Source organism: Saccopteryx leptura, chromosome 5 (genome assembly GCF_036850995.1).
Source record: "Saccopteryx leptura isolate mSacLep1 chromosome 5, mSacLep1_pri_phased_curated, whole genome shotgun sequence".
Taxonomy (NCBI): domain Eukaryota; kingdom Metazoa; phylum Chordata; class Mammalia; order Chiroptera; family Emballonuridae; genus Saccopteryx; species Saccopteryx leptura.
The window spans coordinates 168,379,572-168,407,213 of NC_089507.1; the positions used below are offsets into that span (position 1 = coordinate 168,379,572).

Below are 27,642 nucleotides of genomic sequence, written 5' to 3' on the forward strand. Positions count from 1 at the left end.
GGAGGGAAAAACTCTGCTGAAAGCTAACTGCAATAAATCATAAGCTCTTCAAGCACCGAAGTCTGATTAGGCAGAAAGCACCGGGCTTTCTAATTTTTAATGTTTTTCTTCTACTCATTGCTGCTGATCAATCTGCACTCTGGATGGTTGCTATGGAGTAAATAAACCCTGCACATCCCCTGGCTTCAGTTTCCATGTCACTGGGGGCAGGAGTGCAGGCTGGAATCATGCAGCCAGTCTATTTGGCAGTTCCAGGACTGTACGGGTGCCTGGCCGTGGGTTTTGTTATAAATATGTCTTATTTATAAAACTCTTTAAGCTTTTTATTTATAAAAGCTCCCCTGCTCCTTTTATTTCCTTATGAGCCTTGAAATAATTCTGAGAATTCAGAAGGAGCAAGAGGCAGTATTCCCAGAGGTTCTGAAAGCCCGTATCCTGAGGGGAGAGCACAAACTAGCTAGCGATTAGCAATGTGACCTTCCCAAACCCCTTCACTTCTCTCCGCCGCCTTTCCGGAAGTCTCTAATAACACCCGCCTCTTAGGTATTATTTAATCACATTCGATAGGGGGTCTGGAGCATAGCAAGAACAAACTAAATGGAGATGGAGTCATCACTAGCTCCGTCTCAGAAAGGAAGGAAACTCTGATATAGGCCGTGATATGAATTAATAGCTAAACTCAGAATAATACCTCAAGTGACTCAACTCCAAGAAACATACCTCTTGTTCTCAGGTTTATGAAAGTGAGAAGCAGTTGCGATTTTGTAGTGAGGAAGGTAGAATCCTGTTGCCATAGCAAAGGTAGTTCTGACAATGTAGATGAGCCCTGACCTGCTTGCCATAAGGTTTTCTGACCAGTGATGTTCAGCTTCACATTCCATCCCTGGGCCACAGCCCTCTGATGAGCCCTGTCTCCGCAGGCCAGCCATGCCTCTGAGGTCAGGGAAGACAGGTTGGGAAGGGCTGGCCCGAGGGGTAATAGGTTCAAGAAAAGAGTTAGGGCCAGGGGCATTCTTTGGTGTGCACATGGTTTAATGTAGACAAATCAGTCATTTTCCACATCGTGATCTTTTAAAAATTCAAACCTCTGCCTATGTCATTGTCACAGGAGCGGTTTCAGATCCGCTAAGGTAAAGAAATCTCCGGTTTTATCCAAGTGATAAGCTCCCTATGGAAACCCCTCCCACGGGCAGGTGCCAGCTGTCATTCAGTGTTACCAAAGGGATGCTCGTCATTATCCTTTTCAAAGGGATGGGGATCAAAGAGGTGAAATAACGGGTTTGAATCCACATGGGTAAGTGGTAGAGATGAGAGTCAAACAGAAATTAGTCTGACTCCAAAAATAAAATCTAAGTAGTTAAAGTAAATGCCCATTTTGTTTGCATTACATAAATATGGTCTCTGGAATGACTGGTTGTGACAAGCACCTGATAAGACCCTCTTAGGACCCAGGTCATCAAACCTAATTTTGCCTGCCTGAATATCTACCACTGCCTGCACTCCCCTTCGTTCCGCTCCCAGCTCGGTGCGTCCCCTTCTTCGTGTCACATGGCTTCTCACTGGGTGGTTGGTGGACTAACTAAGTAAAGCCCTATATCACTCTTGTCCCCTGTACTGCACTCCCAGCAGCTTCACTGATCTTCTCTGTCCATCCTCAGTCATAGCTGGACCTACCTCCAACTATAGCAAATGCCACACTCTAGGTCAATCCTAAATTCTTGGCCTTTGACCTTAGAAATCTGACTATTCTGTTGCCTATTAAGCCACATATATCAAATTTGATACTTAGAAAAGCATCACTGTGTTCTTGCTAAATCAGTGCTCCAGGCCAGTGGTTGACTTTGTCCGTTCCCTGGGCTCATGTGCTGCAGAGTGAGGGGCCATGAGTGGTGTATTCCAGTACCTGCGGCTAGACTAGCCTTGGGACAGGGCTGAGGCTGAAACACTCTGCTGGCTGCCCGCCATCTGCAGGGTTACAAGATCCCTCTCCGAAGTAGAAGGTACTGTTCTTACTTAAAGACATTCTAGACTCTGATGACAATGCATTCTTTACCCATGTGCAGTTTCTTTTAAAGCGAAGACAGAAATGTGTTTTGTTTTGGATTTTTTTTTCCATCCCAGCCTTCAGTTGTTGTGTGTTCTCTTATGAGAGAGGCCGTCAGGTGTGGCCACGGAAGAGATGGCATCAAGGCTCAGGAAGAGACAAAGGCTATTATACTCACAGGTCTTTGAGATAGGAGACACAGCCTGCCACAGAAGTCCACATGGAAAAGCCACCAGGGTGGTCAGGAGGCCGGCGGCAGGAGTGAGGTGAAGGTCTAGGACAGGGGTCCCCAAACTTTATACACAGGGAGCCAGTTCACTGTCCCTCAGACCGTTGGAGGGCCAGACTATAAAAAAAACTATGAACAAATCCCTATGCACACTGCACATATCTTATTTTAAAGTAAAAAAACAAAAAGAGAACAAATACAATATTTAAAATAAAGGACAAGTAAATTTAAATCAACAAACTGACCAGTATTTCAATGGGAACTATGCTCCTCTCACTGACCACCAATGAAAGAGGTGCCCCTTCCGGAAGTGCAGCGGGGGCCGGATAAATGGCCTCAGGGGGCCGCATGTGGCCCGCGGGCCGTAGTTTGGGGACCCCTGGTCTAGGACATGGTCTGAGTTGGGGTTTGCATGGAAGAAGGAGGGCAAGGCAAGGCACATCATTTGTAATTGGCTACTTTGAATAATTTTGACAGGCTTTTGGGCTTTAGGGGTGGTTTCTAGTTGCTTGGTGCCTGACCCAGGGAGGTTGAAGGCTGAAGAATATTGCCTCCTGGGGTATAGAGGCCAGATGGAGGAGGCAAGGCTCTGTAGAGCAAATCATGTCCAGGCTGGGCCCTCTGCTATTTCTAAGAATTGGCTAGCCCTCTTAGAATAACACTGGCTCCCTCTTCCCAGCCAGAGGAGGGACCAGAATAACCATTATTTTTGTATGAGAAGGCAGGTTTCTGATCACAGTTGGAGACTGTCCTTAAGGAGAGCGAGCCAATTTTCTGTCTACCTCAGTGAAAATGGCCTTTGCCTAGTTACAACAATTTCATCAACAACCTTACAACATGTGTGGGGCAGAGGTGGGAATGCTGATTCTCTATGTCCATATCAGAAACCAGATTACACATGCGCGTGCGCACACACACACACATGCGCCTTCCTCTTCAGCACTGAACCTTTATGATTAAGACTAATCCCTCCAGAAGAGTCAAGTTTCTGGCTCCAGGAGGAATCAAAGCCAAAAGAAGTGTGTACTTTGGATCCAAGCAGTAGGAAGCTTTATCCTTGCGGCTTTCCTCAGGATGCTCTGTGACATCATCCATACTCCATTGTTTTTCCCTTTGTGTTTAGACACTTTGGCTTAATTCCAAAGGCTGTGCAAAAGCAACAAGCCTTCCCTCCAGCCCACCCACTGGTTGTATAATCTCACAGTTGGAAACATTCCTTCTCCATGAGGAGGCGTCACCCAATTAGCTCCTCTGGAAAGCCTCCTTTGGCCTCTTTCCTTGCTGACACTTTTGTAGATTCTTTATAGTTCACTCAGGTGGGCTTTTGCTGGTTGACAGTCCCTCAGGCTTGTGTATACTGAGATGCACTTCAAGAGCTCATCTTATTGATAGAGTAAATAGACCTGTCTCAATAAAGCTTGAAAACAACTACAGAGTCCAAAATATCTCCCTGCAACCCTGGTATTTGGAGTCACAGGAATAGCATATAATCTTAGTCTGGGAATGTGGTCGGAACTTTATAGACAGAAGACATGCACTTCTGAGAACATGACATTAACCTTTATGGACCATTTCTAATCTAGTCAGAGAGACGCAGGATGCTACCCAGCTCTTCCAGTTTCCAACTCTGTGATGTATAGTGAGAACCTCATTTCTTTAAGACTTAGTTTGTGAATGCACAATACCTAAACGATATAATAAAACCTACTCTTCAGGATTGTTGTTAGGATGAAAGGCAAGAGGCACAGAACTGAGGCTCTGAAAGAAAGAGGCCCAGCTAGATGGAGGGACAGATGTCACTAAACATGGGAGTTGGGAGCAAGTAGAGAAACCTTGATCAGTGTCATACATTGCCTAATGAGCTGGCCCTTCAAGGCTGCATGCACCACACTGAGTGCCTTGGTGACACTTTTCAAATTCCTGGCCATCACTGTTGAGATAGTTGAGATTCTAATTAGTGTGTTCTGTTGAACTGACAGTAAAATCTCCTTGGGTAAAGGGACTGGGGAAATATGCCCACAGCCAGGCAAGGTCACCAATCCCAGTGTGCTGCTTTCACACAGAGAGCGTTCTTGGAGTTGAATGACAAGGATGCAGATAATGAATGACTCTGCTGGGAAGAGGAAGTGAGAACCAGTGCTCCTTGCTGGTGCAGACATATATACTGTTAACATATAATAGTTAAACATATATACTGTGTTTCCATGCCTAGGCAACCCTGAGCCCGAGAACAAAGTGCGGACTCCGGGTTGGTGGTTCTGGGGAGAAAGGAGTGGCATCTTATATTTTGTTTTTTGCAAGATTTGGGGGCCATTTGGCTGAATGTGAATAACTATTATGTCTCCTCTCTTACATGTTTGTGGATATAAAAGCTTACATGGGATATTCACAAATTGTTGAAAATCTGACTTGAGTAGTTTCTAATCTTTTTTCTTTTTTTAATGAGGGCATTTCATCTATCCTTCTACAAGCAAGTTGTATGAAATGTGGGAACTCAAATGCCAATAATCTTTACATTTCTCAGTGAAATAGCCAATAATTCTTCCTCTTGTCCTAAACTTGATAAATGAAAATAAGCTGTGTTAGTGCATAGCAGATTCTTTCACTCAGGATTTTAAACTCCTGCAGTATTGCCAATGCTTATCTGTTAAATAAAATTTTCACAAATGTTCTCTAACCTACATGGGTGCAAAATGGCATTTTGACTAAGTTAAAACAAAAGGTCATTTTCTTACCAGGCAAAACAGTTTTTTCCCCCATCTCCTTCTCTAATCAGCATCAAATAAAAGGAGGCCATACTGGCTGCCCTTCTAATGGTTACGAATAATTTTTAATAAAGTCAGTAGCTAAAAAATGTTGAATTTTCAAAATATATTAGAAATCTTTCTCCATATGGCTACATTCTTGGCTAAGAGTGTATCTTAATTTGAATGTGGGAAATCTATTTGTTCAAGCCAGGTACCACTCAAATTTTCATAGGCAAGATTATCTGCTGGATGAATTAGCCCAAGGGATTAAAAATAAAAACTTCTGAACTGCCTTTTGTTCAACTGCCCAGTGTTCCTCTTGATTACATCCTGCCTGTCTGGCAGCTTGAATGCAGGGAACAGAAAATCATGTCCATAGCCTGCAAAGCACAGAAATGGGGCAATTTTTTCCCCAAAGCAAATTATTTATTCCAAGCCAAATGACAGTCAGTTTCTTGCTGCTTTCCTTCATGGTTCTTCTATAACACCATCTCCCTTCATGGCCTGGAAAATCAAGACTTTACCACAAAAGCAAAATGCTGGAGAAACGCCTTCACACTGTGAGGAAGAACAAACCATCCTTGACCCTCAAGGACTAATAATCAAACAGACATGAGACAGATTAGCAAAAGAAAATAACCAAGTTTAATACATGCATATAGATGGGAACCCTGCATGCATGAGAGGGTCAGAGATCTCACATGTAGAAGAGATTCAGAGACAGAAAGGGATTAGGGGTATATAAGACATTCTGAGCTCGAGGAGAGGTGGTGCATTGGGGACCTCAGAGGGTCCTGGCAGGATGATAAGAAGTTTGTCTTGTCCTATCAGTAGGTCAGAAGAGGTTATCTCTGATCATCCCTTATTATGGGCAAGGCTCCCCATTCAACTTCTGCATAGTTAAGGGAGGGAAAAAAGTTTCTCTTAAACCCTTGGCTAAAGTTGCCTTTAGCTCAAGACAATCAACATAACGTAGAGGCGCATCTGGAGTGATTTGTTCCAAACCCCACAGCAACTTAAATGCCAGGAAAAATCTTGAACTTAACCACCATCCTTTTACAATACCCTGCTACTTTGATGCTATTCTGCCATAGAGCATGTATGGGCTGCCTCAATAGAAGGTCTGTAGTATCCTTGGCAAGATTGAGCCCCTCAAGGGTAGCCATAGTCCTCACTATCCTCCGTTATAACCAGTCTTCACAATGCCTCAGGTATATTTAAATGTTGACTGGACTGAAGAATACACAAAGGCTGTTTCCACTATCTTTCACAGGCACTGGTATATTGAGCTAAATAATAGAGTGTCTTACAATGATGGTTTAAACATCTCACCACCAGGTTTAAGAATAAATGCTATCGACCCTATACTGAATTCCCCGGTATCCATCACAATAAATAGTCCAACCAAAGAAATGCTGGGAACAGTGTTACCTCTCTTTTTAAGAGATGTATCACTAACTCAGGCCACCTCTGTTTGTGTAGGCATTCACAGACAATGGGATCACACCCTGCACCTGAGATAGAATGACTCATTCTTCTTGTAGAGCACTGTGGTGCAGAAAGCATAGAGAATGAAATGCATGGGCATTCAAGAGTCCTTCCAAAGCACTGACATCCCTTGGCTACCACATCTTCCAGTATCTGTAGTAAATGGCAGTGCTTTTGTGCCAAGTGCCCTGGAAAAGGTGCAGGCTAATGGAAAGCTAATCCATGTGATAGGCCTCACACCGTGTCAGGTATTGTCTCCATGCGCCAGCTGTCTGGGTCTTCCTAGGGAGATCTTTTGTCCCAGAGTTCAAGGCTTTCTCAGTTTCTCTGAATCCACAAGGGAACATGGGAAGTGAGATAACAGGCAATAACAGTTGCTTCATTTTCCTCTGCAGAAAAGCTGTCCCCAAAGCTGTTTCATTTTGACTGCTTAAAACAGAAACTCAATCGTTTGAAGGTCAAAGGCTTTATAGACGCTATCCAGGGGGTTTCTGGTCTACCAGCAAATCACATTTGTGAGTTTAGTGATACCCAGCAGATTGAGCAGACTAGCAAATAGACTATAAATAGCCAAAGAGGACGATTTGCAGCTAGTTCTGACAAAATGGGAAAACAGCAAGCTAGGACTTGGTTTTTTGTTGGAACACCATAAATATCAAACTTGGAGAATGTCAACAGCCATGACACATATGCTTTCCATAAATTTCAGTTGTTTCAGAATGGACAGTTAGATTAAACCAAACCAAACTATAAGGGAGCTATTAAAGGTCAGACATAATCATACTTCCTGATATCAAGTTATACTACAAGGTCATAGTAATCAAAACAGCTTGGTACTGGCATAAAAACAGGAATACAGATCAGTGGAACAGAGCAGAGAACCCAGAAATAAACCCACACCTTCATGGTCAACTGATATTTGACAATGAAGGTAAGAACATACAGTGGAGTAAAGACAGTCTCTTTAATAAATGGTGTTGGGAAAATCAGACAGGTACATGCAAAAAATGAAACTGGACCAACAACTTACACCATTCACAAAAATAAACTCAAAATGGATAAAAGACTTAAATGTAAGTCACAAAACCATAGACATTTTGGAAGAAAACATAGGCAGTAAACTCTTTGATATCTCTCGTAGCAATATTTTTGATGATTTATCCACAGGCAAGTGAAATAAAGGACAAAATAAACAAATGGGACTATATCAGACAAAAACTTCTGCACGGCAAAAGACACCATTGGAGAAAATATTTACCAATACGTCTGATAAGGGGTTAATAACCAAAATTTATAAAGAACTTCTAAAACTCAACACCAGAAAGGTAAACAATCCAATTGAAAAATGGACAAAAGAACTGAATAGACACTTCTCCAAAAAGGTCATACAGATGGCCAATAGGCATATGAAAAAATGTTCAATGTCACTAATCATTAGAGTAATGCAAATTAAAACCACAATGAAATACCACCTCATACCTGTTAGAATGGCAGTCATTAACAAAACAACACACAATATGTGCTGGCGAGGGTGTGGAGTAAAGGGAACCCTCTTGCACTGCTGGTGGGAATGCAGATTGGTGCAGTCACTGTGGAGAACTGTATGGGGTTTTCTCAAAAAATTAAAAATGGTACTGCTTTTAACCCAGCTATTCCACTTTTAGGAATATATTCTAAGAATACTAAATCACTGATTCAAAAGAAGAAATGCACCCCCCCCCCTGTTTATTGCAGTATTGTTTATAATAGCCAAGATCTGGAAACAGCACAAGTGTTCGTCATGGATGAGTGGATTAAAAAGCAGTGTACATATACATGATGGAATACTATGTGGCCGTGAAAAAGAAGGAAATCTTACTTTTGCGAGGCATGGAAGGACTTGGAGATTATTGTGCTAAGTGAAGTAAGCCAGACAGAGAAAGACAAATATCATGTGATCTCACTTATATGTGGAATCTAGTGAACAAAGTGAACTGAGGAATGGAATAGAGGCAGAGGCAGGGTCACCAGGAGCAGAGGGACAGCTGTCAGAGGGAAAGGGGATGAGGGAATGGGATCAGAGAAGGTGAAGGGATTAGTGAGATTATATACATATAACACAGAGATACAGATAACAGGACAGCAAATCCCAGAGGGAAGGAGGGAGGGAGTTAGGGGGAGGGGAGCAAAAAGGGTAGTTTAAGGACAAGGGGTAGGGATGAGGGAGTTATATTGAGTGGGACACTTAAATCCATGTTAACAAAATAAATTAAATAAAAACAAATGTCAAAACTTACCAAATTGTACACTTTCAATATGTCCAGTTTAGTCAATTATGGTCCATTAAGCTATTAAAAATCACAACAGTGTGGTGCTCGTTTTTATTACATGTGCCTGTGGAAAGACAGAAGAAAGGCTGGAAAGATGTTCCCCAACATGTCCATAATGGCGAGTGAAATCAAAGGGCTGACCGTGGTGAGCGCCCAGCAGGGGGGCCACAAGGACGGGATCAACCAGCGTGGGGCCGAGAAAGCTGGCCCTGCACCAACGGTCTGGGTTAAATCTCAGCTCTGCCACTTGTTTGCTGGATGGCCTTGAGATACATGCTTGACCACTTGGTGCCTCAGTTTCACCAATTATAATACGAAGATGATTGGAGAAGCCTCTGAAGGTGACAGATTCAGTGAGCAGTGGTTCTCAGCAGTGTCCCCACAGCACAGGCAAGACTGGGATGGGACTTGGAAAGACCCTGAGCCTTTGGTGGGACTCCAAGTGAATAATTCAATCATGGAAAATTACAGCCAATTTGATGGTGGACTCTTTCACAGTGTATACGTATATCAAATCATCATGTCTTAAAATTTTACTTATCAATTATATCTCAATAAAGCTTTAAATAAAGAGTTAAAAATAATAATAATAAAAGGTGAGTCATAGGTAACCCAGCATTTAGAAAGTGACATGGGTGACTAGTACAAATGATTTCTCTTCTTAATGATACATGTGGTTTTTCTGGGCGACTCTGTCACATCTCTCTGAAGGTAATGTCACAGCAATAGGTGCTAGAAGGGAACTTTCAACCAAATCTGGGAAATTGGGAAGCAATAATTCCTGGTAAAAAAAAACTAGCAGATTCTCTTTCTCTCCTCCCCCCTCACTTGGATCTATATTTAAATGAACTGTCGTCATAGCTACAAGCATTGCCATTACATATGTATTAAACACAAGTTATTATGCAAGGAAGTTTGGGATCACAGTGTCACTTAATCCTCCCATGCAATCCTATGGTCTGCATTTTTTCAGAAGGGCAAATGGATGTTCAAAGAGGCTGAAAACTTATGCAGACGTGCAGTTAGTCTTACTAGTAATCAAGCAAACAGCTGAACTTGGTCTCTTATCTGCCAGACCTAACCTCTCAATTCTTGAAACTCTAAGTTAGTAGATGTCCATCTGGAGGATGTGCAGGACTCAATTGGAATGGGTGAGGGGATCAATCAGAATGTTTGGGGTGAAATCTAAGCAGCTGCAGGCATAACATGCCCCCTTAGTATTTTGGAAGCAGGTTGTTGGTAGACTACACTTTGCAAAACATTGACAGTTGTCGGGGTGGGGTGAGGGGACTGGATGAAAGAATGTGAAGGGATTAGCCAAAAAACATACATATATAACACATGGACACAGACAACAGTGTGGTGACAGCCAAAGGGAAAGGGGGGCGGGCTAAGTGGAGGTGTGTGTGGGGCGGAGAGGGCGGAAACCTGGCTGGAAAGAGACTGTTGAGGCAAAGGTGCATGATGTGTGCAGATGGTGTTTTATTGAGCTGTATACTTTGAACCTGTATGGTTTTGCAAACCAGTGTCATCCCAATAAATTTAATTAATATAGAGAAGAAAAAAAAATAAAAACTCTCTCATACTATACTGCTTGTAGAGATATCCAAATGAAGTTTGAAGATCTTAAATATGAATTATTAAGAAAAGACTAGGGCCAGCTATTTAGGCAAATCTATATCATGAATATCTAATTGCCCTCCTCAGATGTATCCATTTCAAAGGACCATTTCCCTGGGTCTCAAAAATTTTTTAGGCCCTGGCTGGCTAGCTCAGTTGGTTAGAGAGTTGTCCTGAAATGTCAAGGTTGTAGGTTCGATCCCCAGTGAGGCCACTTATGAAGGCAACCAGTGAGCACAAAACTAAGTGAAACAACAAATGAATGCTTCTCTCTCTCTCTCTCCCTTCCTGTCTCTGTCTCTCTCAAAGCAATCAATAATAATAATAGTAAAGTCTATTAACATAGACCTTAAAGGTCTAAGTTTGCAAAATAGCAAACATTTTCTTCCCAAAGTTATTGTAAATATTAAGATAAAAGAGAGATTACTAAGACAGGCTTTTCTATAGCAAGCCAAGAACTGAAGGTATCAGCCCTGTACTACATTTTGGAACGGGGCGGGAAGGAGAGGGGCGCCGAGGGAGCGAGCGGTGTGTGATGCCTGTTTAATAATGCCTCTGCTCCTTGAGCCCCTGATCCCTCCCCAGCTGCTGCCATGATCTCCCCAATTGGTCTCCAGTGGCCAAATTCAACTCAACTCCCTCGAACACCCCTTCCTTGTTTTAAAAGAGATCTGGTTTTACTTAGGTGAATTAAATGTCACTATATTTGTTTCTGTGAATTGTTCCAGAAAAAATTACAGCATCAGTGTCTGACTTTGAACGTCTGTAAGACTGTCTGCCTCTCTGAGCTATTTATAGCTGCCTTTTAAATGCTCTAATAAATGCTTTGGGATTGCTATTGGTTTGCTTTCCCAGTGTGCCGTCTGTGAATCGGTCCCCTTCAACAGCCCCAGCTGACAATACCTGGTTTTCCTTAATTGCAAAAGTATTGTAAAATTACCAAAAATATAAACAAGCAAAGAGAAGAAAAGGGAGGAGGAAAAAAATCATGCCAAACAGTGAAGGCCACAATTAACATTTTGTTGTATGTCATCCTATCTTTTTTCCACACTTAAATCTATTAAAACTTACAAGAAAAAAAAAGAATATTGTACATGCTGTTTTACGGTCCTGTTCTATTTCTTCCACTAAGCAATATTTTTATTTTCTTTGTCATTCTTTTACTCTGTCACTTTTAATGGCTACATTAAAGGTAACGAGAAATGATCTGATTGTACCATTACCTATAAAACAATCCTGCATTTATTTATGACTAGGCCACAAGCAACAGTTGCTACTACAAATAGTCCTACATGTTCGTCATGGCTTTCTGCTCACCCATGATCAGTTCTTTACAGTAAATTGTGATGACAGAAATCTCTGGACCAGAGGCTGTACCCAATTCATAGACTGTGGTCACACAAAGAGCCAATGTACCTCCAGAAATAGTTCAAATTAAACCTATGTAGATTATATTAGAATGAATCTTTAAAAGGACAGTATAATGACTGGTGTTAGTGTAAGAGGAACCACATTTTTAATAATTCAGTCACTGCTGTAACAAATCTGATTACATACTTTTTATGGCTAAGCACTTTTTTTTTTCAGCTTCAGATTTCTAAGGAATTCTGCAGCACCATTATCTTTGTTTGTTTCTTGTTTTTAACTTTGAACTGGCAGCTTGGCCAGGGGAGAGGCGAGGTCAAGGGAAGCATTGAGAGCTGGCACTTGGAGAACTGTTTGCCCTGAGAGTTTTGCAGTTCTAGCAGTGCTGATTCTCCTACTAGGACTAAAGTCTCCTTGAGAATATTGCTCAATTTGTATTGTAGGATGCTTTCTTCATTCAGTCCTTCAAAGTAAGATTAATGAGTGCCTACATGCCACATAGTTCCATAGCTGCTAGGGATACAGTGGCAATAGGACAAGAGAACCTTTCCTCAAGGAGCTTACAATTTCGTCCATGGGGCGATCCAGCCAGAGAACAAGTAGATCAGTCAGTAGCAGTGTATTTAAAATGAATGAATCATGTTAATGAGACACAAAACTATGGTGTGAAGGGTTTTAGTTTACATCTTTATCATCAAGACTTCTTTGAAAAGGTGATGTTGAAGATAAAACTTCAGTGTTGATAAGAAGTTCTGCAGACAAAAAAGGAAGTGCAAAGGCCCTGGGGCAGGAATATCCTTGAGTGTTAGAGTGGAATTTAGCAAACATTTTCTGCCAAGATTCAGATAGTAATTATGTTTGGCTTTGTGAACCACATAGTCTCTGTTGCGGCTACTGAAGTAGCCATTGACAATATATAAACAGTGCTCTGCATATATGTTCCAATAAAACCTTATTTATACAACCAGTGAACCAGATTTGGCTCTCAAGCTATAGCTTCTGCTCTCTCTGTTAATGGAAAATACAGATACAGTGATGCTAGGGAGTGAACAGTGAGATGAGCAGTGGGAGATTATTTCCAGAGATGAGCAGAGATCAGATGTAGACAATCTATATAAAATAAGGCTGTGCAGTTCACTCTAATTGCAATGGAAAGACACTGGAGGGTTTTAAGCAGAGGACTGACATATTTTGATTTTATTTTTTAAAAGAACAAACTCAAATACAACAGGAGCAGAAAGAGATCTCTTAGGAAGCTGTCATGGTTCTTTGAAGACCTGGCCCATTAAAGACAGGGTGATTTGACTGTGATGAAACGTGATTTGATGGCTGATCCCCTTTGAAGTTGAATCATCTGGATTTCCTGCTCATTTACATGACAGAAATAAAGGAGAGTGATTAGACCATACTCCTGCATATAGCAGGTGTTTTAAAATGTAAATTAAACTGAATTTTTTTTCGTTTCAAGCAACAAAACCTAGTCCTTCTTTATACAAGAAGAAGAAAATGTATCAGGTAGCTTATCTCCTTAAAGAGAGTATAAAGAGAAAGAGCCTGATCTGATCCGCAATCGGAGGCAAGGTAAAATCTTATCTCGGGACCATGTCTCGAGGAGCTGTGATGGTATCCTTTTCCGGGGAGACATAGGTGTATCACTGGCCTCCTGAGTCCTTTGTAGTTGCCTGAACTAGTAGGATCCAGCACCCTGTGTCACTTCCTCAAGGTTCAAAGTCTTGTTGCTGAAGTTCTGATTGGCCACTCTAAGGTCACATGACCTTGCTCCAGGTTCAGGGGGAAGATACACTGTAGTGACAGGTGGCTTTCTGCCACCCACACTGTCAGCATCCTAATTCCAGACACAGCATCTCTTACCTTGTCATTGCAATGCCTTCCTAGCTTATCTGCACCATGTCTGCTGTTAAGTTTCCCCAACCAACTTTCCACAGGACAATCAAAGTGACATTTTAAAAATGTAAACTTGATCCTGCTGTGCTCTTAGGATACTTTGAAGGCTTTCACTGTTCTTGGGAGAAAGACCCAAACCTATAGCTCTATCTACTAAGGTCACATATGTCCTGTGTTGGTCAAATAAGTTTGTAAATATGATATATATGTTTAATTACTTATAGTTTGTATTGGGTGTGGGGGACAGGTTGTAAGCAGGCTGGGCCTTAGGCTTAGTTTTAAGACTAATCTTTTCCCCACACCCTTGACTATTGCATGATGTGGGGTGGTGCACTCTCATGAGGAATCCCATTATGCCTCAGATAAGTGACTTTGTATCAGAGACTTCCTTGTTTGTATATTGGATTAAAGGTTTTGATTTCTACACTATAAAGTGGGGCAGACCAGGAGCTTGCTCTCTCTCAGTTCCTGAGATTAGCATTAGAGCAGAGAGCAGGTTGAAGAGCAAAGTAAGGCCACGTGGAGGAGAGGAGAGGCAGCCATGTTGGTAGAGTGCTGAAAGAGAAGCCAGTTAGTACAGAGTTTGAATAGAGAGAAGGAGATGGGGAACAAAGGAGAATGAGGCTAGTGAGCTAGAAACCTTTGATTCTAGGAAACTCGGATAAGTCAGTAGCTTTGTGAGCGCTGAATGAGTGGGTTTTGGAGCCCAGTGTGTGTTTTTACTTGCTCACCGGGTGCAAGCTAGGATTAAAGATAATGGTCCACCAGTTCGTGGTTCTGTTGTTTCATTACCGTCTGTTCGAATCGAATGTGAACCTGTATGGGCCAGGTGGCTATGATGGTGGCCGTGGCTACTGGCTTTACATCCTGCCTCCATCCCTCCTCCCAGGTTCAGTTCCCCCTGACATCTACCCTCTGCCCCAATTTCAATTGTTTGGAAAGTGTGCCCTGTATATCTGTGAATCACAGGGCCTTTGCCCATTTCTTTCTTCTGCTTGGGAAACTCTTTTTCTCTTCCTTCTTATTTAATTAAGTCTTATCCATTTACAGATTGTAGCTCAGAGATCCACCTCTCCCAGACTAACTAGAAACAGAGAGAAATATGTATTCAGATTAAGAGTTAAAGAAAGACTATGCATAACGAGAGCTTTCCAGGTGCTAGCCTTTGTGCTCTCTTATATCATCCATTTATACCTTACAAAAACCTTTTGAGATGTCAACTATTGTCCTTATGTCTTAAAAACATACAAAGAAGCTGAAAGATATTTCTAAGATGCTGATAGCGTACATCTAAAATGTGGTAGAACCGTAACTTTAATCCAATGCTTTGCCTTCCATATTCCTGCCCTTGAACCAGGCAGCTGTGGGACCAGAGGGGCGTGGCCTGCACGGAAAGGATATTTACATTTCAGGTTAGAGTGCTCAGTCTGGATGAACGCGGCAAGAAGGGAGTAAGAAGGCTGTTGTATAAACCAGGTAAAGCCAGGTTTTCACCTGACCAGGAGAGGCTGGACTCGGTGATAACATGCAGATGAGTTCCTGTAATGATAAGTTCTTGTGAGAACCAGGCCTTAAAGGGAACTGAGAACCAAGGAAAAATGTTGCAGCCAAATCACACCTATAAATAGTGAGTGCCTTACCAGCCAGGTGGTAACCTCGCCTCAAACAAACAAACAAACAAACAAACAGGACAGAGAACAAGGCCTGAGCTGAGAGGGTTTACTGAAGTTTAGAGCCAGCAAAAGTGAAGACTCAGCCCGACTGTCGGTTCCGGACCAAACATTCCCTGACCGCCCTTGGTAAAGGCACCCTCTGTCCCTGTCCTGGCCACTTTCCTCATCGCCACTTCATCTCACTTTCTCTGTGGCACTCCCCACGGTCTGCATGATCTCCCTTTATTGTTTTCATGTGTACTGATGACTAACTCTTGAATACAAATTTCATCCAGGTGGGGACTTTGTTTACTAATTTCTTAAAATGGGTGGAGCTGGCACACGACGGGATCCCAGTTTTAAAACATGAGTAGAAACGGGAGACTATATACAATCCATAATGTTTTCCATTGGGCAAGTTTAGAGGCCTATTGGGCGGTGAGGGGAGTGCTTTCCCTACACAACAAGGGGAAATTGAGCTGCGACCTCTTACAGGGACACGAGACCTCACACTGGCTCCCTTTTGCTCCAGCCCAGATTCAGCGCCAGGTAAATTCTAAGCAGCTGGGGCTGGCATGTGGCCAAGACAGGGAGGGGCAGGCTGCTTTTCAAGATAAGAGCAGGAGCAACCTTCACAGCCACCTCAGTACAGCGCGTACATACCATTTAGGACAAAGAATAAGCATGATGATGTTGACAGAAGAAGCACCCAAACATTTCTGTTAGAGTTTATTTAAGCCAAAGTGATGACACACACCTTGGAGCCGGATTGCAAATACTCCAGAGAATAACTGTTTTGCAGCTTCTTTAATGCACTTAGAATTGAGCAGGGAATTTCACCCGGGGTGGGAGAAAGCAAGGCAGGAGTTGGATTACAGGGTAGTTAACAGTTAAAAAGATTATATGCTTTCTTGAGGGTTCATACCTCCTTCCAGGGCTATCACTTCTGGCATTTCGAAGGTGAGCTAACCTAGATGCACAAGAGCCAGAGACAGGGCTGGTTTAAGGCAAAGATAGACCTTTTATCCAAACGTTTTAGGCCTGGGGCATGACTCCCCACTATGACCTGCCCAGTTAGAAATTTATGATCAAATCACGATGCAAGGTTACTTTACATAGAACGCCTTATTTCATCCACAGTAACTACTGAATGAATTTCTCTTGTCAAATCTGCCAACCTTGTCCATCTTATTCCCTTAGGTCAGTTGCTCAGAGTGAATAGCAATAAAATTCTTAAACTAAATGGAAAGTGTGTGTGTGTATGTGTTGAGAACAGGAAATCATGGATTTTTTATTTGCTAACTGTAAGGCCAGTAGCCAGGGCTACCATCACAGCAGCCTGGCCCATGCAGGTTCACAATGGATTCAGACAGTCGGTAAAGAAACAACGGAGCCAAAAACTGATGGGCCGTCATTTTTAATCCTAGCTTGCACCTGGCGGGCAAGTAAAAACACACAATGGGCTCCAAAACCCACTCATTCAGTGCTCACAAAGCTACTGACTTGTCCAAGTTTCCTAGAATCAAAGGTTTCTAGCTCACCAGACTTATTCACCTCTATTCCCCATCTCCTTCCTTCTCCTTGCACAAACTCTGCACAAACTGGCTTCTCACTCAACACTCCGCCATCTTGGCTGCTTCTCCTGGCCTCCTCCACGTGGCCTTTCTCTGCTCTCCTCTCTAATGCTAATCTCAGGAACCTAGAGGGCAAGCTCCTGTTCTGCCCCCATTTTATAGTGTAGATTCATAACCTTTAATCCAATATACAAAATAGGGAAATTTCTAATACAAAGTCACTTATCTGGGGCATGATGGGATTGTACCACCCCCCATCAAAAAGGGTGGGAAAGGCTTAATCCTAAAACCAAGCCCCAGGCTACAAGGATCCTGCCTGCCCACAGCCCACAGAGACACACATTAATATCACCTGGGCAACGGATCTCCACATGGGCAGCATCATCTTTAACAAAGTGAGCATAATACATTTTATCTGCCCAACACTAACAGTAGTGAAAAGGAAAGGAACGTGAGCCGATCCCTGGGGGTTGGGGCAGGGGAATGGGATGACAGACAAGTAGCCCAGGGGGCTTACTGGTAAGAAACAGTGGTGCCATCTTGAGCTTAAATAAAAATTTCTGCTATGAACCACATATTTCTGCCTTGCTGTACAAGTGAAGAACTACTTGAGAGGGTTAAAACAGATACGCTGATATTTTACGGAGAGGGAAACTGAGTCCTCATGGGACTCACATCTGAGCAATAACTATTGAGTAACTGCTATGAGCTCAGCACAGCAAAAGATGGCTCCCCATTAATTATCTCATTCAACCTCCCAGTAACTCAGGGATGTAGGTATTTCCCCCATATCATGGATGAGGACACTGAGGTTCAGAGACAAGTGACTTCTACAAGCCATTCAGGACGTTGGGGACCAACCTGGAACTGGCATTTGCCTCCCAGCTCATGGGTTCTGTACAAAAACCAAAATGAATAGCAACAAATAAATCATTTTATTTCAGACTGTTTCTTATTAAGGTAAAATGTGTGATTCTTAAATGTGAAGAATCTTGTATTATAATTCATATAACTTCAGTACTATCTTGACATCTGGAAAGTGAAGAAACATCATCCCAGTCTCCAAATTGCTTCTTGTTTATAAACCATAGCATCATTTTAGGGTGAAAGCAGGATTTGTGATTGGGACGTAGATATCGCTTCCGGAAGAGCTGGATCTCGGTATGGAAGTGACTAGCCACTCGTCTGATTCTCCTTCCCACACCAGCTTTCAGGTTAGCTGTTTGCTCACCACGAATTCTGTATCACTCCTTTCCTATCATAAACTGGAGCAAAACTTTCTGAAATTGATAGGGAAGGAGAAATTATAAGGTTATATCAGGAAAGAGGTAAACTCCATAGCCACTGAGTAGTTGGCCCAGTGTTGGAGGGTAGGGCTGGGAAGAGGAGAATGAAGAAGGACAGGCCTGCTCTGGACAGGACAGCCACGGAGAAAAACATATGAGAATGCCCGTGCATCTGTCAGCAAAGGAGAAACTGTTGCAGTCGGGAGACAGAGGTGTTTGGAGAAGTCTGGACAGTAGGTACCCGGTGAAGCAGGTGTTCCATGGCTGTAGGATGGGCCCCACCTAAGTGTGTCTGAGTGTCTTAGGAGGATTCCAGGCAACATAAGGCTCAGGTATCATTCCAAAGTAATAAGTTGTAGGACGAGTTTTGAGCAAAATAACCTAACTTGTTTAGGTTCTAAGTCATTAAAGCCCACTTTCTTACCTCGTTAGCAACCAGTGCCCACTCCCACGTGCCATCTGACCACACCTTCTCTGCTGACCCTGTGACCCCCTCCCAACACACCCACACCTCACACCTCACAAAGCTCCACCCAAGCCTGTCCTCAAAGATAATAACTTGTACTGGAATTTAGGCTATCTTTTCTATTCTCAACCCTATCAGCTCTCAAGTTTCCGCTAGAATTGATCTTGCGTAAGAGTTGTCAGGAAAGTAACTTGATTATTACTGATGACTTTATGTAACTCATTTACAGTATAAAAACAGTACTGATTCATTTGAAAGGCCACGGACATTCAGAACATGAATTTTACTAAAGATACTTTAGACTATTATTTGTGGTTACCGTGACTATATTTATATTAAGTAGCTCTAGAGACAAGATAAAATTTTTATCATCACAGAGACCCAGGCTTATAAAGTCTTCACCATTGTGTTGTACCCTCAGTGTGTAATGAAAAGTGTACGCTTGAAGAGCTATCTGCAGGAGTAGTCTGCTTAAAAAGTTGCTGAATTTGAGAAGCTATAAAAAAACAGTAGAAACATTGGGTCAAAACCAGTGAATCCGACTGAGGCATTTCTGCTTATGGAGAATAGACAGATATGCAAAATGTTATTAGTTTTGCTGAAATATCCCATGTCATGTGTATAGCTCATTTGAAATATATTAAATCAGTAAAGGTTTCCCCTTGAATTCATACAAAAATCTTGGAAACTGAGGATGAAGAGTTTATCTCACTGGTCAAAGTAGATTAAGGAACACTTTTTATTTTTATTTTTTAATGTCCAAATGTCATACAAAGAAGAAGTTCTGAAAAAAAGTTGCTGTCAGGTTGGGGTTGGCCATGCCCTCTAAGTCCCTCTGTCTCAGGTGTCTCTGTGGGAGGAAGTGACTTGGGTCACCTCGCTGTACTGTGGCCCTAAGTGCCTTTGAAAATTATAACGAGCATCTGAGACTTCCCAGGAAGAATCCACCATCCTGACTGGGCATTGTTTCTTCTTCTGCCCACACCTGGGCAGGAACTTCATCTCATGGCCAAGAAATTGTGGTCCTGTTTCTACCTTTGTCATACTCACCCAGAGAAAGAGTTTGAAGCTGGTGAAGGGGGCCCTTACCTGATTCAGCATTTAATTTGAACTTCAAACTCCACATATTGTAATTACAGTGATCACATTCCATTCTTAGTTTTTTTAAAAAAAATGCAACTAATGAAACTGCTACTGTCTGTTTCTAGAGAACAAAGAGCACAACACGCAAAGACAAATACAGAAGTGGAAACATTGCAAACTCTTGTGCATGACGGAATTGATGGTGAAAAGATGATTGACAGCATTAAGGAACTTTTTTTTTTTTTTCATTTTTCCGAAGCTGGAAACGGAGAGGCAGTCAGACAGACTCCCGCATGCACCCAATCAGGATCCACCCGGCATGCCCACTAGGGGGCGATGCTCTGCCCATCTGGAGCGTCGCTCTGTTGCATCCACAGCCATTCTAGTGCTTGAGGCAGAGGTCACAGAGCCATCCTCAGCACCCGGGCCAACTTTGCTCCAATGGAGCCTTGGCTGCGGGAGGGGAAGAGAGAGATAGAGAGGAAGGAGGAGGGTGGTAGAGAAGCAGATGGGCGCTTCTCCTGTGTGCCCTGGCTGGGAATCGAACCTGGGACTCCTGCATGCCAGGCCGACGCTCTACAGCTGAGCCAACCGGCCAGGGCCTGGAACTTTTAAAGCCAGGTTTTAACTCTGACAAACAGAAATGTTAAATATATACTGGACAGTCTTATCCTCTGTTATTGCATGGCAAATAACAGAAAAAAAATGCTCTATTAACACAATATATGGAATAAGATTAATAAATGTTTATTTTGTTAGCCATTTTGGCAAAAGGGCCTCTATAAACTTCACTGTAGACTGAGAAATAGTTGAATCTCAAGAAAATTAGTTTGGTTACCATCTATCATTTATCTTAAAAACAATTGCCTTTTAGAAGGTGCATCCTTTACATGGTTGGAGAATCTAAGAGTAAATGAATCAAGTGTATTCACCTAACCAAAATCTCCAAGCTTTCTCTGCAAAGTTAAAATGAACAAGCTTAATAATGAACCACACCCAAGGACATGGTGGGTTTGGGTCAGACTTCTCACAGCTGTAACTGGTGTCCTTGAAATCGTTACACGATTCAGAAATAATGTTTTCCACATACTCCAATGTGCTCAATTGTTGCTTGTCTTAGTTGAAAATGCATTTCCCAATTAACACATTAATAAAGGTGTTTTAAAAATGGCTTATTTATAAAAGATGTTGGCACTACTGGAATTGAAATGATGCCAACCAAATACCATGACAAATAAAAGTGATTTTTCTTTTGGCAGCAGCTGAAATCAGAGTCACACAGTAGCTCTTGATTTATGTGCCTTATTCTCAGACTCCCACGATCTGTGCTGTCCCCTTTAAGGAACTGGGTTGGAAGCATTTAATAAGAAAACAATCCTATCTCCAAATCCGCTTTTGATTTTGAACTCATAGGGGTCTTTGACTATAACGAGTCTAGTTCTCATGCCTTGAATGAGCAGGTGAGAGAGTGGAGAGTAAGAATTCCTTTAATGAGAAACCAGCCTGGAGTCTACAAGGAACAATGTATATGGTAGACAAAACTTTGTAGAAGTATCTTCCATTCGACATTCCACTAAGCATTTTCTCAGCCCTGGTTCACATCCTGAAATCATACAATTGTCTTCCCAAAAACATGGTGGAAGGGCTAACCCAGGAGAGAAGAACTACTCAAAGCAGAGCTGGCGGAGAATGGGTGAGGTGGCCGGCGGCCGGCAGATGGACGGAGAGAAACTCCTACATGCTTTGCAGGAATTTTTTGGCCGAGTGTTCATCCTCCTAGTGGTCCACCAAACAAAGTGTTTATTGTAAAGTAGGCCTGATCCTGGAGAGGAGGAAAAATGATTCCTTTTGACGGGAGGGAAATTAACTCTTTCCTCCCTATTGCAGCTAGAAGACCTGGATTAGTACTTTATGATCAACTCTGTTGCTTAGTTTCAAAGGTGGAGGGGTGGGGAGGCAGGGGGCCACAGGGAAGGTCTCAGTGTGAGGAATAGTAACGACTCTGACTGCGTGTTTCTGTGGAGCACAGTGGCAGGATCCTCTACATTGTTCCCTTCTTTATATGCAACCCCACACCCAGCACAGGCAGCCTGTGTGGAAAACATAGGCTCAAATTATTACTCAAACATTAAAATGGGGCTGCAGCGATTTCTTAATTTGGCACAGAAGTCACTAAGGGTCATTTAATATTAAATTTTTAAAACTTGCCTTCAGACCTGAGCTGGGGAAAACCTTTGGCCTAAACCTGACCATGAGTGCTAAAAGCGATAAGAACTCTATGTTCTGTCCTGATTTTTTTTTTCTTCAAAGACTGAATTCGGAGGGATGGTTTTGCCTTGGGATGGCTATGAAAGCGTCGAGATGCAGTGAAGAGCTGGATGGAGGGGTCCATTTGAAGCATGCTCCCTTTAAGAGGGAAATACGATTAGCAACTTTGGCAAATTTTTGGGCTCCTATTCATAGGGAAAGAGAAGAGTGTCCAGTGCCAAAAAAAGAAAAAAAAGTGAGGGGATGGATGTTATGAGACAAAGGCACAAGCAATTTTATACCTTATTGAAAGACTAACTGGGAGTGGTTTTAACTCCCCTGGGGTCAAGAAAGTTTTTTGTTTTCTTGTGTTTTTTTTTTTCTTTCTTTCAAGACTAAAGGTAGAGCTAGGATAAAGGAGTTGAATCTGAAATAGTGTCCCAATCAGTTTTGTTCTGTCCTGGGAAGTACACAGGAAGAAAACCTCTGTGGAAGAGAAGGAAGCAGCAGGTGCTGAAGGTGAGGGACTGTATTATGGCAACTCGTACGTAAGTTACATTATAACATAAAAGTAGAAACTCTCAATCGCCTCTTTTTTCTAAGGATAACCATCTGATTTAAACAGAATGCTTATAAGACTGCTAGATATCTGAGTAATAGTTTGCCTTTCTACAGGTTATTTTGTTTTCTAAATGCCCTTATGCCAGAAGAATATACAAAAAAAAAAGACTATATATATATGTGTGTGTGTGTGTGTGTGTGTGTGTGTGTCAGTTCAGAAAAGGGAGTGGGATAATTGTAGTGTTTACTCTAGACTTATGCATTTATAAAAATGTTATTTTTGTTAATTGTGTATGTTGTTCCTATAATGATTGAATTGAAAACTAAACTGAAGTGACTAATCAAATACCAAGGGTCTCTATCATTCAAATGACATCTCAGCTATTTTGGATGGCATATAATCATGTTGTGTTTGGAAAATTGCTATAGAGATGGAAATTAAAGCTAAAGTGAGTTTAATTTTCTTTTTCTCAGGTTTTAACTGGAAACCCAAACCAACAAAAAGCAACACACCTAGAACTATTTCTATTGCAAAACTCACCTGGATGCCTACAGGGCATAGGAAAGAATGAGCTATTACGGCAGCAACTATCCGATTGTGAATGTGGACCCCAAATACGCAGGTTACCCCCCAGAGCACCTGATCGCCGAGAAGAGGAGAGCCAGAAGACGCCTCCTTCACAAAGATGGCAGCTGCAATGTGTACTTCAAGCACATTTTTGGAGAATGGGGGAGCTACGTGGTCGACATTTTCACCACACTTGTAGACACCAAGTGGCGCCACATGTTTGTAATATTTTCTTTATCTTATATTCTCTCCTGGTTGATATTTGGCTCTATCTTTTGGCTAATAGCCTTTCATCACGGAGATCTGCTAAATGACCCAGACATCACGCCTTGTGTTGACAACGTGCATTCTTTCACTGGGGCTTTCTTGTTCTCCCTGGAGACCCAAACCACCATAGGGTACGGTTACCGCTGTGTCACTGAAGAATGCTCCGTGGCTGTGCTCATGGTGATCCTTCAGTCCATCTTAAGCTGCATCATCAATACCTTCATCATTGGAGCTGCCTTGGCCAAAATGGCAACTGCTCGGAAGAGAGCCCAAACCATTCGCTTTAGCTATTTTGCCCTCATTGGCATGAGAGATGGGAAGCTTTGCCTCATGTGGCGTATTGGTGACTTCCGACCAAACCACGTGGTAGAAGGCACAGTGAGAGCCCAACTTCTTCGCTACACAGAAGACAGCGAAGGGCGGATGACAATGGCATTTAAAGACCTAAAGCTGATCAATGACCAGATTATCCTTGTCACACCAGTAACTATTGTTCATGAAATTGACCAGGAGAGCCCCCTGTATAGCCTTGACCGGAAAGCAGTGGCCAAAGATAACTTTGAGATTTTGGTGACATTTATTTATACTGGTGATTCCACGGGGACTTCCCACCAGTCCAGAAGCTCCTATGTTCCCCGGGAAATTCTCTGGGGTCATAGGTTTAACGACGTCTTGGAAGTTAAGAGAAAGTACTACAAAGTGAATTGCTTACAGTTTGAGGGGAGTGTTGAGGTATATGCTCCCTTTTGCAGTGCCAAACAGTTAGACTGGAAAGACCAGCAGCTCCACAACATGGAAAAAATCCCCTCAGTCCGAGCATCCAGTGCATCAGACACCAAAGTCAGAAGAAGGTCATTTAGTGCCGTTGCCATTGTCAACAGCTGTGAAAGCCCAGAGGAGACCACCGCCTCTGCCATGGATGAGTGTAAGGAAGCACCGTATCAGAAAGCTTTCCTGACTTTAAATAGAATCTCTGTAGAATCCCAAATGTAATTCCAATGTGTAATTATAGTCAGTCATTTTACTATCTAGCCATTCACCTTGAGGCACGTAGTTACAAACAGAGCTTTATGAGAATGTTATACTATGCTTGATGCCAATGGGGAATGGGAAGAGTAGGTTAAACTTAATGAAAGATAATCCAAAGGCTACCTAGTATCCAATTATTTCAACTGTGTTTTCTTTTCTTCTTTTTTTAAAATTTTTTTTTGTTAGCAAATTTTGCATGAGATGCTACCAAGAGTCTAACTGATTAATATACATTTTCATCTCCTTTTATTATTCCATATACTTGCATCTTCAGTTGGAGGTGTAATATTTAATAATGGGAAGAAAGGTAGGATACTGGAATGCATAAAAATAGAACAGGCAACCTGCATCAAAAATAATTTTAATGTATCAAAGTTGATAGGATACTGAGTGGTTTTCTATAAAAATATCATATCATGTAACCAAGATAAGCAAGACATGTGTTCAGCAGATTGTAATGTTGAAATATTTACTCAAAGTTGAGACATCAATTTTTTCATTCAAGTCTCTTTGTTAGCCCATCATGGTGTCTTGGCATCAACAGGAAGAGTTAGTGGCTATAAGCAATAAACAGTGCCACCACTGCTGCAAGTTCTTCTACAGCCACTTGCCCATGTAATGGTCCATGAGTGCTAGGAGGTATTTTTTCTCTAACCCATGAGGTGGAAGAAAAGTTGATATTATTATTCAGAGCAGTATTTCTCTTTCAAGTGCAGTGGTTGACTCTAACCACAAAGGGCGGAAATAAGGCAACCCTGACCTTTGTAGGTTTTACTGAAAAGGGGGCTTTTTATGCCTACCTCACATTTTCTCCAAGGGCAAGATGAGAGAACAAGATCATAGAGCTAGTGTGAGGGAATGGACAGCAGTGATAGACATTCTCGGACTCTTCGGGAGAAAGCGTGTGCGGTGCCCTGAAGGGCGGCAGCTCTAGCTGGCCCCATGAGGGAAGGAACCTTTTCTGGGGGGGGGGGGGGTGCGTTGGAGGGGATGAGACGAGGAGAAAGGTATTTCTTGTGTCCAGAAACAGTTATGTATGCCGCCTGTCTTGGCCGCTTTACAAAATATAAATGACGTGAACTGTGGATTTTAAAGAAGTTTTTCCATTGAACTTAGAACAATCATTTAAATGGAAGATTTTGTGAAATGTAATTAAAGTGATTTAATGCACATTATTAAATGGAGAAGCTGATAGTCATCAGATTGCTTAAATTTGAGGACATGAGATACATTTGTATACTCTATTTCCTATTTCCATGTTAAAAGCTGTTAATCATGGTTACTTTAAACACAAATTCAGTTACTTATGATGCAAAGTCACTTTGCTTTATATTTTCAAGAGTTATTAGCTACATTCAGAATTATCTTTATTTTTTAACACTGTTTCTGAGTTGGCAAACAGTATCTGCCACTGTCTTTTGTTTATTTTGTTTAAATAAATACACATACACATAGTTTTGGCTTTTTCTGGGACATCTCTCCCACTTTCTATTTAAATTAAAGCACATGAGTAAATTCAACTGAATCACATTCTCCAAGATTACCAATAAAAATAAAATACATAGGTATGAAAAGTGGGGGTTTTTTCTTCCTTTTCCTCCCTCCCTCCTTCCCTCCTTCTCTCCTTCCCTCCCTCCCTTTTCCTCTTTGTTCTTTTTGCCTGTTAGCAACAAAGTTACTTTTTAACCGAACATGTACAAATCTTTTATTCCTGTTGTTTTATGGATAAGAGGTTTGTTCAGGTCACAAGTTGCAAAACTGTCTGGAAGCTTAACTGTTGGAGATGTAAAGAGTACAATTTTTTTTTTTTTTCTGTCTAGCTTTGGGAGTGCAAACCCATTTCCTTACACATGTTACTGTAGATTTGGATCACGTAGCGGCGGTTACTCAGCAAAATTAGAGTAGTACCATATATTAGTTTCATGTCACTTTCCTTGGCTTCCTGGACTGTGTCTTACCCACCGTCTTATTTTGTGAGGATTGGATTAGAGACATCAATGTTCAATAAGTGCATTCTGTTGTCAAAATTCTCTTACCCAGAATAGAATGTAAACTTGGTATTCCCACGTAATGCTTATCTCTAATTTTCTGTAACATGCTGTGACACCCCAATGAGTTACTCACTAATAAAGATCTCAGAATAATGCAGAAAGTGTGTGTCTGTGCCCGTGTTCCAGGTGGTGTCGACTCTACTGCTGCGGTCAGCTGAGGGTGCAGCACACCGACAATGGCACTGTTGTCTCGTAGAATTAGAGTGTAGGCGGAACTACCATCTTTCTCCCTCGGTTTGGAACAGCTTGCAGAACAGCTATATTCGAATTACAATGAAGTGTTCCCATCAGCGGCAGCATTGCAAGAAGGCTCTGTGCATAAATGGGCCTTCTAGCTTTAAATGCTGCATCAATGATGAGAAGTAGGTCAGATATTTTCATTTCTCCCTAAATAAAATTACTCAGTGAACTTAGATGGAAAACCAGGTGTGACATCAAGACATTGCCCCATTGTGTCCATGGACCACCACTTCACCAAGTTCCATTTGCACATACTTCATCCCCACGGCAAAACGAGGTGTGGGCAGTGGATAGTTTTAATTTCCATGTCATCCAATATCTCATTCTCTCCTTCTTTCTAACAATGTCCCAACTGGGACCACGATGTGCCCGGGTTGGAAAAAAAAAATCAACTATATATGCCAGTCTCCCCTGCATAGAGGTTTGGGGGGTTCTTTGACGTTAATGTGGCATGGTTCTGGCCCGTGAGGTATAAGCAGAACTCCGGTTGTGAGCTTTCAGGAAGGCGGAGGCAGCTGACATGCGCCTTTTGCTCCCTGCGTTCATCCTTCTCATGAACTTGATAGTTGCAGCTTCTGCGGCCCTCCGGTGAGAATGAGGAGGAAGGACATGCCTTCCAAGGCAAAGTGGAAAAGGAGGAAGGGGTGCACCCCGAGACGGCAACTCTCCAGACTTCTCCTTCATGAGTAAAAATGAACGTGATATCGCACTGACGCCGTGAGCCATCTATCGAAAGGCGATTTCGTGGGTGGGGAACACAGGCTGGTGAGGAAAAGACGGTGCACACATTAGGTCCCATTGGACATGCCCTTTGATGGACCTGGTCTCTGAGGAAACCACATATTTTCTGGGAAGTCAAGGAAATGCCACTGTGATTGTAAAACAAACACAAAAGGATTATGTTGGCCTTG

General features: G+C 42.2%; 1 protein-coding gene across 4 annotated transcripts in view; it reads left to right on the top strand.

Moving 5' to 3' along the window:
- Positions 1 to 26,592, top strand: part of KCNJ16 (potassium inwardly rectifying channel subfamily J member 16) — a 48,282-nt gene extending 21,690 nt beyond the window's left edge. For 2 of the 4 annotated variants that reach the window (XM_066386745.1, XM_066386746.1), the window contains one exon: positions 23,051 to 26,592. In XM_066386745.1, the coding sequence (XP_066242842.1) occupies positions 23,145 to 24,404 (1,260 nt within the window). In that variant the 5' untranslated portion in view covers positions 23,051 to 23,144 and the 3' untranslated portion in view covers positions 24,405 to 26,592. Of the gene's footprint in view, positions 1 to 8,737; positions 8,936 to 22,396; positions 22,535 to 23,050 lie in introns of those variants that run through there. The other 2 variants (XM_066386748.1, XM_066386747.1) reach the window with 2 other exon arrangements.
- The last annotated feature ends 1,050 nt before the right edge of the window (positions 26,593 to 27,642 follow it).